General features: G+C 40.9%; 1 protein-coding gene across 7 annotated transcripts in view; it reads right to left on the bottom strand.

Moving 5' to 3' along the window:
• The window catches only part of LOC144943408 (RNA-binding motif, single-stranded-interacting protein 3-like), a 148,003-nt gene that overhangs the window by 30,486 nt on the left and 99,047 nt on the right, over positions 1–18,470 (bottom strand). For 5 of the 7 annotated variants that reach the window (XM_078870790.1, XM_078870818.1, XM_078870809.1 and 2 more), the window contains one exon: positions 8,750–8,907. In XM_078870790.1, coding sequence (XP_078726916.1) covers positions 8,750–8,907 — 158 coding nt within the window. The remainder of the gene's footprint in view (positions 1–8,749; positions 8,908–18,470) is intronic. The other 2 variants (XM_078870799.1, XM_078870836.1) reach the window with 1 other exon arrangement.

The raw sequence follows: 18,470 nt of genomic DNA, 5'->3' as shown, positions 1-18,470 counted from the left end.
ACTTATGAGTGTATGCTGGCTGCACACATGTTTTGTTACCCTAAACGTGCAGAGGGAACACAGCTTGCGCTGGCGCAACGTATCCTTGAGTGTCGTGCACGCGCCCCGGGTCTCGTGAGTATCAACCACACGCAGTCAATCACGACCCATACACATCTGCTCAGGGACAATAATCCCCAACACAAGCAAGCAATTAAAGTCTCAACAAAATAGGAGGGGAAAAAATTACTTTCGTAGCAACACGCCTTGCTTCTTAACAAGCAAGAATTAATGAGAAAAAACACATTTATTATTGCGTATTAACTTATCAGTTGCGGGAAAATGTTCTCGAGTCAAAAAATAACGCGCGCAAATTGTGCAGTCTGCTTTGCACACAAAGGCATGAAATAATCACAAAGCAGTGGACCATGGCCTTCAGATAGCACGCATATGACTGAAAACTACCATTCACCCTGGTAGGTATATTCATGGAATAACATTTTTTTTTTAACGTGCAAGAATGTATCAGACAATTGTGTTCTAGATTTCCTATATGAAAATCTATTCAAATTGGCGAAAACTTAAGTGAGGTTATAAAATGTTGCAGTATTAAGATAGAGCTAACACTTTGGTCAGTAGATGTATGGGCCAACGTCAATTTGACAATACTGTACATAATACCAGTGCACAGTAAGTCCTCCTTTAACGCGGTAGATGCATTCCTTCAAAGTGTCTTGTTAAGTGAAAACAATTTCCACATGAATAATGTCACGATAACGTTTGGCAAGATACGATGGACGCACACACAGACGGCGGGACAAATAACTGAGGGTATATGCCACCGTGTTACTGTGTCATTCCGCATACTGTCTCATACTGCTCAGCTGCACAGCTCAAGAAAATACAGGTAGTCCTCTACTTACGATGGAGATGCGTTACGACGACCCCATCGTAAGTCAAAAATGTAACCCGTAAAAACAAAGTTTTTCACTATAAATCCTTTATATGCGTGGCATCGGTTTTATTTTATTATTCATTTCTGTTTTTCTTGAGTAAGAGTTTCATTTTTATCACATTGGTATTTTAAATTAAATATGAAAAAAAAATTCCCTAAAAGTGCAAAATTTTGGAAAAACATTTTCACGAAAATAAATTGTCACGCACAACGAGTCTGTGTGCAAAATGTCAGCTCGATTGGATCACGGGAAGTGGGTTAAAAAACGACCGAAAAATTTGCACGGTCGTAAGCGCGCAAGCAAGCAAGTGAACTTAATATAAAAGATTTAAAAATATCGTAAGTGGAAGATGGCCTAGCCTACCCAGGAGTCTTAAAGAATGGTGATAGTTTAGCAAAACAGAACAATCTACAGTACCGTACTGTATAAACTATATACTGTATGTATTTATTAATTACAATACTGTATTGCACAGTAAAATGTAAAGTAAAAAGAACAAGGTAAATTCTTAGCCTACCTATATGAACTGCAATTTAATAGAACGTTTTTTGAGGAAACAATCCTATCTGATATAAAAACGTTTAACATGCATTGAACGTATCGTATCGTGGTAACCCTAAAATGAAATCGCTAAAGCTACGTATCATACATACAATTTTGTCGTATCGCCATCGTAAGATCGAAATATCGTAAGTCGGACCATCGTAACTCGGGGACTATCTGTAGTTAATCGTCAACCGCTCAGAAACTGCGTTATAACGGTGTGCGTTCCGCGTTGTGTGAAGCATTCCATGATGGAATAACTGCGTTATAGCGAAAATGCACTGTGTGAACACGCGTTAAGTGAGGACTTGCCCTACTTTAAGGATGTTTTATTATATAAAAGACTTAAAATGTAATTAATTTTACATTTATATATTTCACATCAAATCTCTCTTTTCAACTCAATTATATCTGTAAATGATCCATTGCACGGTTGCTACATTTCTGGTCACAGAATTACTGCAATACATAATTAAAATTGTAACTATTGTAGCGAAAAATCAATATATTATTTTTTATTGTTTTAGATTTATGTATGCATTTTAAAATTCCTGTCCATACTGGGCAAACTGTTTCACTGGTGAGATTACCACTCAGTTTTAATTAGAATTTCCAAACAAATTTCATCCAATGGATCAGGAAAGCAAACAACAGTCATCAGTTGGCTATAGCTATTTTGCAGCCATCATCATCCATGTAGGAACTGATAACTTGGTAAAAATACAACATAAGTCATTCTGGAATTTAAAATATTTCATACGCAAAACATGTTAATTCAACTCCTGTATGCAAGTGATACAATAATTTAAATAAATACTGTGAACATCAATTCCTGTATTACTAGTCCAAATTTCTTCTTGGCACTCGCATGCAATTTCTGGTATGCAAGAGAAGCTACGAGTCATATCATCTCACAACGCTTAACCCTGCTCATTACAGAATGCATTTGGTGACCAAGACGAATGGCATTATTGTAGTTTACACATTAAAACACGCAAACGCAGTACCGTAACTGTGCGGTAAATAGTATTTCGTGCATTTTTAAAAAAAATCATTACACGCGACTAATTAATGTGTTCAGTTAGTAAAACTGGTGCCCGTGAAAGGTCGCTCGAATAAAAATGTCACCTCAGCATTATAACAAGCAAAGGTACTGCGGTAGAAATATTACTTCACTAAATATTCCCATAGTCCTAGAATGGCCAAAGCACTCTCACTTGATAGGAATGTTTATTGTGGACTTCAAAGTGACCGTTGCCAAAAAGGTGAACCTTTTATTTGAAAAATAAAGTGTCTGATAAAGAAACGAGAGTGGCGGTGGGGGGGCTTCCAGATGAGGGGAAGAGATGAATAGTGGCTCTATAAGTTGACAGCTTAACAGGGATGGTGGTGGGAAGGCAGTGTTGGTTCTGTGCACTCATGTACGTATTCCAAAAATGCACCATTGGCACTAAGTTACTCTCACATTAATACTGGTAGGAACCTCCTGGTTACACCAGCCCACAGGGGATTATTGTGTCCGTCCGTCCATCGTGCAGGGAGGGGCTGGGTGGGGAGGGGCTGGGTGGGGAGGGGAGCGTGGGGAGGGGCTGGGTGGGGAGGGTGGGAGGGTCTGGGTGGGGAGGGGCTGGGTGGGGAGGGTGGGAGGGGCTGGGTGGGGAGGGTGGGGCTAGGTGGGCTGGGTGGGGAGGGTGGGGAGGGTGGGGCTGGGTGGGTGGTGGGAGGGGCTGGGTGGGGAGTGGGAGGGATGGGGGTGGGGGTGGGAGGGGTGGGGCTGGGTAGGAGGGGTGGGGCTGTGTGGGGGGTGGGAGGGGTGGGGCTGGGTGGGGAGGGGCTGGTCACCCCGTGGTGCCCTTATAAAACTCAACGTTTAACCTACTCACGCCGCTGCCCTCACAGTCGGGCATATTTGCGGAATACACCATGCCGCCGTTGACCCTGGCCATTGACCGAGCAACCCAACGTTCCTACCAGCTCCCTCCGCAGGAATGTGTTTCACAGAGCCTGCAGTCATTTAATCACAACCAACCACCATCAGCTATAATTTATCAAGTATAAAAATGTATATATATATATTTCATTGGAATAATCCATTGCATTGATATTTATCCTGTAAACCTGCATTGTGATTAGCACGAGCAGCCATGATCTATCCACTACTGGATGAAGATCTACCCCAGCCTGCACCGCTTCTTATGGCGTTGCAATATAACAAATCCATCGAGCTGCTGAACACGACCGGTATTACTCTTTGGTTCTTTCGGTAAAGTCACGTAGATGAAAAAAATGAAAATAACTAAATTAAATCACGACGTTTCGGAGGCAACACAAGCTTCCGTAATTTTGCTGTGGCTGTTCCACCTGATGACGGAAGCTTGTGTTGCCTCCGAAACGTCGCGATTGAATTTAGTTATTTTCATTTTTTTTATCTACGTGACTTTACCGAAAGAACCAAAGAGAGTATGGATCCTAGCAGTCACGAAAACTTCAAATCTAGAACCGACCGGTATTCATCGATAGACCTCCCTTGCGGACATCCCTGCCAGCGTGTTCCCTCCTTTGGCAGTCACTCAGTCGTTAGTGTCACCCACCTGCCCATCATGCCTTATAGTGACGAGTCCTGCCAAAGTCCACCTATTTTTCTTCGCAGACAAATCGTGTATTTAACTTTCTTGTGTTCTCTACTTCATTGTAATACAAGCAAGCGTGCACCCTTTCCATGCTTCTTTGCACACTTTCCAGTTTTTGTTTCATTTTCTTTGTCAATGTCCGTGTTTCGGATCCAACGTTATTTTTTTAAAGAAAACTGTTAGGTTTCTTTCATTACCGATTGCACTTTTTCAAAAGCACCAGCACCCACTCTCATCTGCCTCTCATCGTAGTTCCCACTCTGCCATCTACAACGAGATATGCGTACTCTGATGTGGCCGTTTAACTGTCCCTCTTACTTATATATTAAATTACTTCTTATTCTACATTTTTTTTGTCAACAAAATTAACACTTTTTTGTTTTAGACAAAAGAATAATCGCCTATGGTATTAAAGTTGGCCACCTGTCCAAAACGTCCAGGTTTATATTTCCTCTAAAGAAAAATAAACATATCCCTGTGCTGTTTTCACAACATCAAACTGCATATATATGACTTCTAAAGTTGCAACGTATTAATGATACATCGGTAATTATTCATTTTATTGAAAAAAATAACGAATTGTTCATCTCAAACATTGTACATAGTGCATATAATTATTTTATTTATGGGAGAAAACCTTTAGAAATGTGTTAAAATTGTACACTTAAACCAAAATGCTAAAACCACTTCATATGTCTGTGCAGGCAAGGGAATCAGTGACGTGTGCTAAATCTCTCGAATGCCTCTCATGCTTGCCCTTTGCATGCACGAATGAGGTGCACTGACCCATGTGCTCTAGAATTCTAATAACAAAGTCTGCTCCTAGACACACTGAGCACAGCTCTTTTAGACTGACTTATGGCATGAAGGGGAAAACCACCCCGAGGTAACTCTGAGACTAATTTGTTATCGTATCCATTACAACGTTTTTCAGATGCATAGCAGGCCTACTCGCCTTTTTAAGCGCGTATATATATATGCCACACATACACCGGGGGCTATGCAATATTTGAAAAGATAATAAATAAAAGCAATTCGAGAAAAAAGCCAATGCAGTTGTTTATTTAAACTGTCAATTCATTTATTTGATTTAGAACTGAGTGATGGGTCTTTAAAAGGAATGGACTTCATTGTGAGGAAGATCTGTGCGCACGTGGATAAATACTAGATTTACTTCAAAGCTCAAAACTTATGCAAAAATTTGGAATTAAAAAAATTATGACCAAAAATATGTATTCCGGATGTGTTATTTTTCTTTCCCCACAGGCATTTTGCACAACTGTTTCTCAAATGAGGGATTTTATTTCGATGCCGTTTCTGTGCATTTCCTTTCGACCAGTTTCATCTATAATAGTACCTCCAGGGATTTCTGTGACATCGCTTACATGTAGAGTATGTGCGTTTAATGTTCTATTCCATTTTCAAATGTGAAAAAGCGGGAAAACGGATAAAGATTAAAGTAAATGCTGTATGTTTTTTTTACTGTACTATAATGATGGGAAAAAAACATTACTGAACACACAATGTCAAACTTATCCTAACCGACTCAATCACAATCTAATCTTCAGACACATCCTTTCTAAAAAGCATCTTTTTGGAATGTTTTTTTTTCATGATGAAGTGGCTTTGTGTAATACATTTTCTAAACTCATGGAAATGAATTGTCCTACATTGGAGGAACAGGAACTTATTTATATTCATAGTCAAATTCTGAACGTGCATCCTTTTTATTATTTTTGTCATATGAAATGAAACCAATTTTTTTCAGTCATGCTCAGATAAGGTAAACAGCTGTAACATAGTGCTCGACTTCAAGGAACAAAATGTACTGTTGCTGCCGAGTTAAGACAAAGCGACCTGGAAGAAAGCGTGGGTTTATACTGCAGAGTCAGCGTCCAATGAGGTTAGCGCAAGCATGACAAAACAGGTGACCTTGTGCTGTACATTTGTTTTGTGTTTGGTACATATTTAAAGTAAACTGCAGACTTGACTAAAGTGCATACCCGAATAAAAGGTAAAGGTCAGCCATGGACTTGGTACACATGCCAATCCAGAGGCAAACAAAAGGAAAGCCGTGACCAGTGCCGGCATGAGTAGGATATGGACCTATCGCTGATGATAGCCATACCTATCACCGAACTAAACTATGTACGGACTAGTGGCGCGATTCGTTGTGTTCCACCTTTCCCACTTGCTGGCAAGCTGGAGAGCTTTCTGCACGGTTGGCGCCAAGGGAATTAGGTACTGCGACACACGCAAACTTAGCATGCGCTCCATTAGTCAAACTAATAATTATGGATTCCTTCCGAGTATGGATTTGTGCAGCAACTCATAAGTCCATGTCCAGGTTCGGTAGCTCTGAAATAGCCTCGGGGGAAGCTGAATGGATGGCTTGGCCAATATGATGACATTAGTTTGCACTTAAGAAACAATCATTCTGCTTCAGTTGTGAGTGTCTCTTTTGTAGACGTAATTCTAATTTCCTTTATGCATCCAAGTCATTGGATATGTTTGCGTGAATCCTTTCATTTATATGTCTGCCGGACGTTAAGAAATACCATCATTATTAATGTAATGAATTAAGTCCACATACATCATAAAGAAAATAGATGATTTGATATTAGTGGCAATAGTTTTTATGTTCCTAGTTTAAGTAATACAAACTATTCCAAAATCTACTGAATTTACATGAATGGCCTTTATATTGATACAATTCAATCACGAGCTTTCTGAAATTAGTCAAATAGTAGTCTACATTGGTCCACAGTCGAGCATACCACCAACGATTAAACAAATGTCTGCAACACAAACCTTATATGCTTATGTTGTACTATAAATATGATGCATTCAAAAACATAGGACATCATAAAACAGTAAACGTAATGATGAAAATGGTGAACACATTGTGTAAATACTGTCATAAAATAATAATAGAAGAAAAAAATCATATCAATATCATTGAATGCAGTAAAATCAAGCCAAAAATAAAAAAAATATACAGGCCCGAGAAATGTCTTAAATGGGTAATTCCTGGATACTCATAGAAGATGCAACAGAGAGGCGAGACTTGATTTCTTGATGGTTTACAGTTCAGTGGGGACAATTGGCACAGACAGTTAATGGTAAAATCTGCATACTTCATGAAAGAACATTTAACTTGATTGCGTGGGCAGCTGAGATTAGAGTACAGGGTTGAGAACACAACCATAAACACAAAGAGAGAGTATACTGAAGGTAGATTGCGGATATTTAGTCTCAAATTTTACTAAATGTGTCTAACTGCACCCATTAAAATACATTCAGTGTACTGCTTTTTCAGTAAAATAAACGGTAATTACATTTTTAAACTGAGCTCAGTTTTAAAGTCATGTTTTAATGGTATTTAAGGACCATGAAACCCCCACCATAGGCGATTTGAGGTATGTGGGTTTAGAACACCACCACCATGTGCACGAGACATGCCAACAATTGCTCCTGCTGACAATGTACTGACTTGTCAAGATTCAAGGTAATGTTTTTTTTTATTCAAGAACCGATCTGTTTTTTTGTCTTGCTTGTAGCATCTAATTCACATTTTCAAACTCCTACACAGCCCCAAAACATGTCGCCACAATATTTAACGCCACACTTTTTAGTTTTCAACCCTACCTCGTATACATATTGGCTGAGAGGTGGAGCAGAGTGCATCATACTACAAAAATCAGGTCATGGCATTACCCATTAACACTGCTTTAAAGATCGTTTCACACGGACTGTGCCGTGCCCTGCCTGAATTTTTTTTCTTGGCCGCCACCTTTAGTCAAGCTCATGCTGCGGGGTTGCTCATATTTCTCCAGGATCATTTTTCTTTATTGCCTTGATATTACTGCATTAATTAATTGCTCTGTTTACATGAGTGTTTTCTATTAGATTATGATTGTATGAAAGTGTTTACACAATTTGTTCACCATTTACATAATTACATAGATTGCTTTACCATGTCCTATGTTTTAGAATTTCTCCAGGGTAAATAACAATTCCGATTCTGATATTTACCGTCATTTGTTGTCTTGATCGTTCTATTCACCTTACGGAGCACACTAGTGATAGTGCACTATGCAGTATAAGAGCAATTTGCATTAATCAGAAGTATTTCTAAGATGCACTATTGCACGCATATGTCAAGAGCTTACAAAACTGTTTTATTTGGTGAATCGTTACTTGCCTAAAGCAAACAACGTTTTTCGAATTGCTTTAAATGTGCATTCCAAGTACAACCATACAGTGGATATAGCTATATGACACAGCAGATTATATTCGTTAGTTAAAATTAATTTAATTGTGTTGGTCTGGAGAAGCTATGCACTGCAACTATCGAATGGATATGGCTAATAGTACATTTGCATTTGGTTCCTTACTGAAGGTAAATACTCAAAATTACTTACATTTAGAGTCAGCAAAGGGAGCCACTAGGAATATCCTCTGCAGCATGAGCCGTCCCATCATATTTAACACGGGAACCTTGTGTGTAGGTAGCTAATGCAAATCATTAAAAGTATCAGAGCGGATCGTGCATTACGTGTGTGTAAACTATCATGGAAAACAATAACGTACAAATAAATTATTGAAAACAAAGAGTCTTTAATAAAGTAAAACACTCACGGCTGGCAGAGCTTGACAAGATCCTGGTCGGTTGTGCCGGGTGGAAGCCCCCGTATGTACAGGTTTGTCTTGCTCAGCTGCTCACCACTGGTGCTGTTAGCACTGCTGTGTGTACTGGGGCTTGGAGCCATTTGATTGGAAGTTTGTGTGTACGACTGCTGCAACAACAACAACAAAAGACAAGCAAATATTGTGATTAAAATACATTCCTATGCAAATCTCTGAAAGTGTTTTTTTTTATCACAGCAAAGAAGAATTCTGATTGGAATTACTGCACGAGATGCAAACTTATTTCTCCAGGCACCATCTTCTTTTCCACTGGAATTCTGAGCCTTGCCAGCACAGGGACCCCGTCGTACACTTGGTTTTCCACTGGCTATTTCCCGTGCCAAATAGGAAACACAACCGTGATATTCTGGCCTCACAGTCAAACTAGGCCAACGGCGGGCCTAGCGACAAGTACATTGCATGTGACATCAGTCGGTAAAGTGTGAGGACACCGCGTTACCCCGTCCGTCGTCTACGTGCAACTGAACTCGTTCAATGCACGCGACGTCAGCAGCACGCTTCGGGTCCTGCAGTGGAAAAACAACCTGGCTCAGTTGTACAGTAGATAAGGGAAACGTGGTTCCCTATTCAAACCACGAAATGGTCGATGTCACTCTCACGGTCGAGGGCCAGTCCCAGAATAAAATAACTTATCACAATCTTATGCTCATTATCAACTCCCAAGATCGATTTGAACCCATCGGGGATTTGACCTCACAATATTCTAATAGAGTTGCTCCAATCCATCTATAAATGCTTAAAAATAGTACTCATAACTCACAAAGACAAAGGTCCCCCAAGTCTTTTGGGGCAAGTGTTGTTGATATATGAGGGGGTGGGTGGAAAACTCCACGCCGGTCGCCTTTGTCTCCCCATTGCTGATGTTTACTCCAAATATCACCTGGTACTCATTTAAAGCTCAGCCGACCTAGGTAAGGGAGGGTACAGGACAGGTTCTGGCATTTGCTGTCACTGATATTGGTCATGAGCGGGAATCCAACTCAAGTCTTTGCTAGGTTTGTGGTGAAGTGCTGTGCAAACCGCCGTGCCACTGCTCCCTACATACACACTCTCACTGCAGAACAGGGGAAGAATATACAAACGCCACACTTACACACTCACACTTAGAATACTATCCACAAAGAACCACTGTTGGTCACAAAACCTCGTTTAACTACAATGGATAAGCAGCACCACCTCAGCAATAACGGCCTCAACATCACTTGCCTAGCACATTCATCAAGGGTGCCCTTGTCGATAAATGAGTATAAGCATGAAAACTTCTTTGAATGTTGAAATGACTCTGAGGAATTACGCTCCTCAGGGCTAGAGATATGCGACTCATCATCTTTGATCATTTTGCACAAACACCAAGAGCATATTTCTGGTCTAAATGAGCCGAATGCATGAATATGAGCTACTGTACTGGAGCTATATTTGCCATTCACAGTTATGTCTGTGAAACAATGGCTCTATATGTTTTATATTGCTGTATAAAATACATATTTACATTTCACTGTATAATATTGCTTCATTTTGTTTAATACGATATACAAGCCAAATTCAACGTTGGGATGTCTGGTATATCAGTCATGTTTGGACGCATTAACTCAGTTCCATTAATGAGTCATCAATTGTGTTTCATTTGAAGAACAACTCTCAAAATATGTGCACACACAAGTGCAGAAGTGTAATGATGTGTATAGCTTATACTGGCATGCTGGCATGCTTGCTTTTTCACAGTACAATCCTTCCCATGGGCTTCTGGCTCATTAATATGTGCTGATTTTATAAAAACAAGTATAATGGATTTCTTGCAGTGATTTTACATCAACAAAGCATCGTTGCAATGCATTCTTTGAATATGATTATCCCCAGAATAATTGATAATGCAAAGTCATTGAATTTAATACATGCACATATTGGTGCAATATTTGAGCAAGCAAAGATGTATTTAGTTGTGGAATGCTGACAGAGTTTCAGATGTTGTACTTTGCTGCCTCCAGAGAGCTTTATTTGTGCGTGTATCTGTGCATGTCTTCATTTGGTCAAATAATCCTTAAATTACATTATTTAAGCAAAGTCCCCCTTCCAATTATTCAGCAGCAAAACTTAAATAATTATTATGACAGTTCAGCCTCACAACAAGCAATGGCTCGTTGACATATCAGTTTTCTGGTATCACACATTTCTAACCATCGGCTACCGTGGAAACCATCAAAAAACCTTCATCACCTCCGTAATGCACGAGGTGCAAGGATAAAGGAAGCGTAGAGAATTCCCATGGCCCCTCCACACAGACATGGTGCCATCTCACTCGGTCTGTGAACTTCTTGGATCCATTATCAGATCGGACAGTTCTACCACATTGAAGCATTATCCCAATTCATATATTTTACGGCAGAAATCAGGTCAATGCCACGCACATTTAACGTGGTTTATAGACAACATGAGTATCAGTTAAAATATGCAAAGCCTTAATTCTATGCAGTTTAATTATGAGTTACAATTTTGTTACAGTACTACATTTTTAAATTATATGTTGTGTTAAATTCAGAATATAAATAAAACATTCAACCAGTCAGTCTGTTTCCTCATTCTCATTGATCCTCTCTATCAAGCCAAGATAAGACCAGTAATTGTGCTATGTGAATTTTCCAAACTGTTTGAAATGGAAATGGGGTTATTTCATGTTTGCTCTGTTGTACAGGGGACTCGTTGCTCCTGCACGCTCTTGTTTTCGCATGCGCCATTTGGCCAGCAAACGCAAAGGCATTGTTGTCAGTTCCAGCAGTGTACTGACGCGAGGTCTGACAATTTTCCGTGCAACGGTGGCATTCGGAAATGTTATCCGTGACGAAGGATGTGGTGGTTTTCATACCGTCTGATTCTAAAGCACGTTATCCTTCCAGCGCACGTAAGTTAAATAATCCCATTTGATAGACCTCTGTTGTTCCAAGTGTTGCCAGTGCATGCCTTGCAAACACATGAACGTGGTTGTGCCAGGACGTGCCAAACATTTATGTCTTTGTGATGTTGGTTTCAGGTTGTATCGCGCGCATATTGTTCAGATCATGTCCAACGTTCTGCTTCTTCAGGAGCTGAAATTAAATTTGCTCCACATTGGATATGATGCTGAATTACACGTGGTATAATGAGAAAACATATCCGAGAGCTTTGCATTTTAACCGTGAAAAGCTACACAGTAACCTTCAGAACATTCAGCGTTTCAACCAAACTAGATTCTCCTACACCAAAAGTCTGTCTTCTCAACCTCAGGAGCGGTCACTCTGTCTCCAAAACGTCCAAACGTCAGTGGAGACAGCTACAGATTCACTGTGCCACACTGTGAGAGGCTCGCAGCTTTAAACGATCAGGAACAGCATATTATGCTGACAACTGCACATGGGGATTAATAAATAAGATGTACTGTACAATGCAGCTGCAACTGGAACCCCTGGGATCTGCCATAAGTGGAGGAGACAGATACATTTAGGAGGGTATGGGAGCGCTTCTTGCACACACACACACACATCGCTTGATAGACTCGACCACATGGAGCGCAGTGTAACAACACCGCTGTTGTCCATCACTGTTGAGTAACACCGAGAATCCCTTTGATTTGTTCTCCCCCCCCTCCCCTTTTTCATTCCCCTCCCTTTTTTGTCAATTATTTTTTTACCTTGGACGTGAACGGAATGTTGTGATTTGTTTTATGTTGAACTTCTTTCGCACCGTGTGTAGCCGACGTGCTAACGGGCGGTGCGGTAGTTTTTGTTGTTGAAAAATAAAGTTGAAGAAAATAAATAAAGTACTTTATATGCGGTACAGCAGCTAATTTACATATATAAGTTTATAGAGTTGAAAGCCACGAATTAACTTTGCCAAATTTAAAAAAAACATCCATGAGCTAGCTAATAAAACACCACTTACAATTACCACTTAAAATTAATATCACTTCACATTACTGTGTTAATTAAAATAATTCAAAAGCTTTTAACATTTTTAAGACTGCCCGATCTGTTGCTTAGTCATAATACAGATTAATAAAGCCGTAAACAATAAATATACGGTATCATCTTTCCGTGCTTAATATCAATATATCTTATAGTTTAATCAACTTATAAAATACTCACGTGGGCAATACAGCAAATCACCCATATCCAGTAGCATAACTCATGTCATTGAGGCAGTTATCACATCATTAAATTTGTGTGGGTGCTTTCGTAATTTTTACATCTTAATTTGAATCTTCAATATTAATTTAATGTGGCAGGTATCATTTTTATTGTCTATTTCGAAGATATTTCTCATGATACGTTGACTAAAATAGCATAAAAAAGAAAGTCCCTATTGTTATTAACCGTATCTCCGCTGCATCTTTGAGGCAATCTCAAAGGAATTTCAGTAGTGGAACTGTGCTGCCTTTGATCCATTCTTGGAGACAAACACACGTTGAAGAAGTAATGAAAGCTGACACATGCTACGCCATGAAAACTGCGCACCAGGCTGACTTTAGCATCTGATTCACCAGGGCAGAATCATTTTCTCCCCACAGATTGACAGTTTCTTGCTTCCCCCTCACTTGCCATATGCTGACCCAGATGAACACCATCTTACGAAAAACAAGAATGCCTGGCTTTCCCAGTGCGGTGCCTAGATGAAGCAACCTGCAAATCGGCTGCCTCTTGCCCTGTAATTACAGACACAGGTTCACTCAAAACCAAGCCACCCTTTCCCACCATTGGGAGGACATTGCAATCTATATATTTTGCACTCTTGCACAAGTGACAAAAGTGTAAAGATACGCATCTGAAAGGTGCCTCTAAAAAGCCGCGAACACCATTGGTATACGTGTGTATGTGTGTGAATGTATGTAGGTGTGTGTGAGTCATCTCGGTCATCTCAGTCAGTCGACCCGTGGCACCTGGGTCTGCCCCGTGACCTCGTGCCAGCGGGCGTTCGACACTGCACGTGGCCTCAAGGTGCACATGGCCTGGCACAAGCGTCGTGGTGAAGTCACCGCCACTTAGTGGCGAATGGTGGTTGTTGTTCCGTGCTGTTTGATGAGAACACAGTCTACGTAGTGAGAGCAAAGTGAGTGTATGTCTCCCAATAAAGTGGAAAAGCCCTCTCGTTTTCACACAAGACTTCTTGACTATCACCAAAGCACGAGGCTCCTCCCTCGGCCAAACAAGTGCTCCTCTGTGAGCCATTAAGAAAGTCGCCATTGTTTTGCCAGGCCCCTCCCTGCTATTAGGTCTCTTAATGGCTGGCATTTGCACGCGGTCATTACAGGCAAGCAGGGCAAGAAAGAGGGCTCAGATCGGGCTCAGATCGGTCGGAAGCCAAACAGCACAAAGCCACAATTCAAGGTTTCCCTTATCACAACACACGCATGCTCACACGTACAACAGACACACACTGACATGTGCGAGCTTGTAAATATACAATTTTACAGTGCCATATTTCTTAGACACCATCTCCTTAGCCGTGGAGTCAGATGTTGAAGAAGTATGGTAAGTTTTCCTCATTAATTAACTTGCCTTACAATATTAAAAATAAGCTTCAGAAAAGTGCTAGTCACACAAGTCAGCACGTGTCGCCAATACTCAAATGAGCATTGAGCAGTACTCATTTCCAATGGTTATCCTGACCTATAGATGGAAATTCCACCATTCATATGGAAGGTTGTCAGTCTTGCCATATGAAAATCTTTTGACTCTCTCCAAAATGTTACCCACAGAATAATGATGGGCCTACTTGACTCTGGACCAGGATTTAAATTGACAGCATTTCTATACTTTGGGCTGCGTAGGTTTTTGTGGCTGTGCTGCATACACACTCCGATGCGGTTTTCACGTCGGTGTACCGCATGTGGAGAGAATCGTTGGATCCTGTGCCGAACGGCACGTGGTCACGACCCCGAAAACACATTGGAGAGCACTTGGTACACTGCCACAGCACCACCCGGTCAGATCAATGTCCTACGTTGTATTCTAGAAGTGCACTCCTTGTTCAAAATTAGGCATTCATCTGATAGTTTATATAATACTGGTAGGAACCTCCTGGTTACACCAGCCCACAGGGGATTATTGTGTCCGTCCATCGTGCAGGGAGGGGCTGGGTGGGGAGGGGTGGGGAGGGGCTGGGTGGGGAGGGGCTGGGTGGGGAGGGGCTGGTCACCCCGTGGTGCCCTTATAAAACTCAACGTTTAACCTACTCACGCCGGCTTGTGCCCGCCCTCACAGTCGGGAATATTTGCGGAATACACCACGCCGCCGTTGGCCCTGCAGGCCATTGACCGAGCAACCCAACGTTCCTACCAGCTCCCTCCGCAGGACAATGTGTTTGTGCCCGAGCATCTTTGATGGCAGCATTCACCAGGGGGCTCTTTTGTTTAGGCCGGCCTCACAACTGAAGTGAGCACCTCGCCCAGCCACGGCCTTGCAGGCCAGTCACATGGCCGCGTTGAACGCATCTATACACAAGGAAGCAAGCATGTGATCTTCCGAAAATGTGCGTCGCAGTCATCGCGCTTCCAGCTACAATTATTATCACTGTCGTTCACAAACTTAGCCGCTCAATTACACTGTCAACTGCATGTCATAACGAACGTGTATATTTCCAAGTACTTTTACATTTCGTCATAAATTACTGAAAGCCATTCGAAAGTTTTATTGATATAGATATTCTCCTTGAAAGCAATCCCCATGCACAAAAAACAGGGTGTATCATGCTCTAGGATTTGCCGTGTATTGCCCGATAAATTTAGCCATGTCTACCCTTGAATATTAACCATGCTTTGGCACGCTTTAATAAACGCATCTCAACATCAGTTGTCCCGGCCTTAAAACCACAATGCAGCGCAATGAGACCAGTGTCCTGACGAAATGCTTCCCCTGTGAGGAACGTACAACTCATTATATATAACATGTAAGCATCTCAGTCTACATACGGTAGTAATACAATCTAAAATGTACAGCCCTTTGTCAATCCACTGGCGGATGAAGGCTCCTCACATCGTGTCGGTGAAGAGAATTGTCTGACCACACCTTTCTGTGCTGATGTGTGAGTTGGAGAATATGGTTCAGATATCACTACTCATCTTAGCCTTGGCTGAGGTCGGTTATTAGTGCACCACCGGTCCCCGCCACCTCTGGGAATACAGCCCCACATTATGGGAATGTTTGAAATAAGAGCAAGGGAATAATACAGCAGTGTCATGATGATTCATGTGTTGTTTAAATCTTGTACTTGCATTTATTAAATAACAGTACTGGCTATGAAGCATAGCTAAACGCGATAGATCAGAAATGAAGAGGTCAGAGGCCAATGTTTTTGTGATATCAAAAAAATACATGCACGTGTACAGTGTATCCTACTTGTGTCCTGCTCATAATGGATATTCAGATAAAATAAATACATGTCATCTAAACCACAGTGTTTGAAAATGCAAACGTTTACTGAAAGTGGGATATTAAAACAGACTTATACATTTTCATAAAACCCCAAAATAATGTTTTAAACTTGTTTACTTAATGTCCTGCAGCATTGGAGTTTACACAAAAGTATCCTTTTGGGAATACAGAAAATGTATTGAAATGTATCATAAGAGTTCACTATGTTACCTTTTTAGGTAATTCGTAGCCATGTGCTACTCAGCCATCTCTATAATTAGTAATTTAAAAGGGCGGCAATCTGCATTTATATTTTACCTGCATAATATATGTTTAAAAATAGTATTAACTTGAAAGGAACACACAAGTAGTCAGAGATGAAACGCTGAAGATTATATTATATTAACTTCCATTTTAGTCTTGCGCATCCATTCCACTGTCGTTTATATTATTCAACTGAATTGGGATCATGCAGAGTAATCCCTGTCCCCTCCTGCAAAAAGACATGACAGGATCCTCCCAAACAGAGTCGTGAGACTCCGGGAGGCATTCCTGGATAAACACAAGTGTAGTGATAATATAAATACACGTTGCCAAACAGCGTTCATACAAACACCACATTCGTAAACAGCAATCACAATTGACATTTACCGTCACATAATGCGTGATTAAATACAGTCTATATTTGCTATAATCTTAAATATGAACGCATTCCACCCACCATGACAACAGCATACCCTTGCAATAGCGTATGAACTTGATAATCGCAGGGCCAGCGTGGTAAACAGGGCTACAGGTTAAGCTGTAACTCAGAGAACACATGCCGTTACCATTTCACCTACAACGTTTCTTTTTTTTATCTCCTCTCCGTGAAAGGAAGAGAATCGCGTGGCACAAACCGCTGCCAGCAATCTTCACCCTGGCTAACTGCATCGCAGTAACTGAGTACCAATTCCAATTAGCACTGCTGTAGCAGACACTCCACGGAGAGTGGCTGAACCCCCCACCCCCCCCCCGTGTTCAGTAAGCACTTCACTCCCTCCCTGCCGTACGCACACGAGGTTTTTTTTTTGCATCTCACGTGCTAGGTTCAAATTTGTCCTCCAATAGCTGCTTGTGCAATGTGCTCATCACAGTTTTCATGACCCGAGTTTCATCGTGGGAAGTACAAAACAATATTTTCAAAATTATTACAGCGCAGTTACAATCCAAAGCCAGTCAATTAGTGAGTTGTGTTTCGCAATTACAGGAAAAAGGCGATTAGTTGCGCTTTACATTTTTTTGTTATTCGCACATCGTTCAGCATAATTTTAAGGAAAGCGTGCAAGAAATTTTAGTTTTTGAATGCAAAGGCTACGTATGATATTGTTCTAATTGTACTCGCCAATTTACACAACTAAGACTAATCGTCAAGTCAACAGCCAACGTATTCCCATCGAACGTAAACGAAGTGTAGTTGGGTTTAAACCTGCACCTAGGGTTGGCAGCTGTAAATGCAGAACATAGGTCTGAATAATGGAACGTCCAACTTATAGAGACATCCATTAGTCTCTAATTGTCACAGCACTAACATGCAGACACAATAATTAGTACCTAAACAGTAAATACAAAATAACATCTGTACTTGCATATTACAAACATTAACTCTTAACATCAGAAGCATATGGAATACAAGGGTATGGTGTCACATTTATTTAAAATGTGTCCTAACAGTGAACGTTTGAAATGTTGTTCGTAGATGTTCCCTGTTTACCAAGTAAATGACAATTACACACAGAGTTTAGCACCAGCATACGAAGCAATGGAACTTTGGGCATTAATCATCATCATATTTCTATCACAAGCCCAGCATTATATTTAATTCATAGTAACTTAGTATATTTGGTATTCGCACCACTCTCATAGCATAAGGCTATCACACGAAGGCGCTGTGTTTCACAGTAGGGGCGAATGTTGTTATGTGTAATCCCAATTGAGTAATTTGCAGATAATTTTTTCAAATGTAGAACAGTTTGACACAGGGACACAAATTGCCTACTCACAATTTCCCATTCTCTATACAGTACTGTTTTTTTTTCCTTCAAACAAAGCATAAATACGCAAATCCAAGCAAAGCGTGTATTTGGAGCTGAGGATTGCAGCGCCGGGTATGGGGTGGTGCAAATCCTGCACTCCGGTGCATTGTTGGATTGCAGATTTGTGCAACTCTCAAATCCACTGGGCTGCAGCACGCTGACCCGGCGGGAGTTGGCAGTACAGCAAACGGGTTTCGC

This window comes from Lampetra fluviatilis, chromosome 2 (genome assembly GCF_964198595.1).
Source record: "Lampetra fluviatilis chromosome 2, kcLamFluv1.1, whole genome shotgun sequence".
NCBI classification, from domain to species: Eukaryota; Metazoa; Chordata; class Hyperoartia; order Petromyzontiformes; family Petromyzontidae; genus Lampetra; species Lampetra fluviatilis.
Note: the sequence above shows the minus strand (reverse complement) of the source record. Positions and strands in the feature narration are given on the sequence as shown.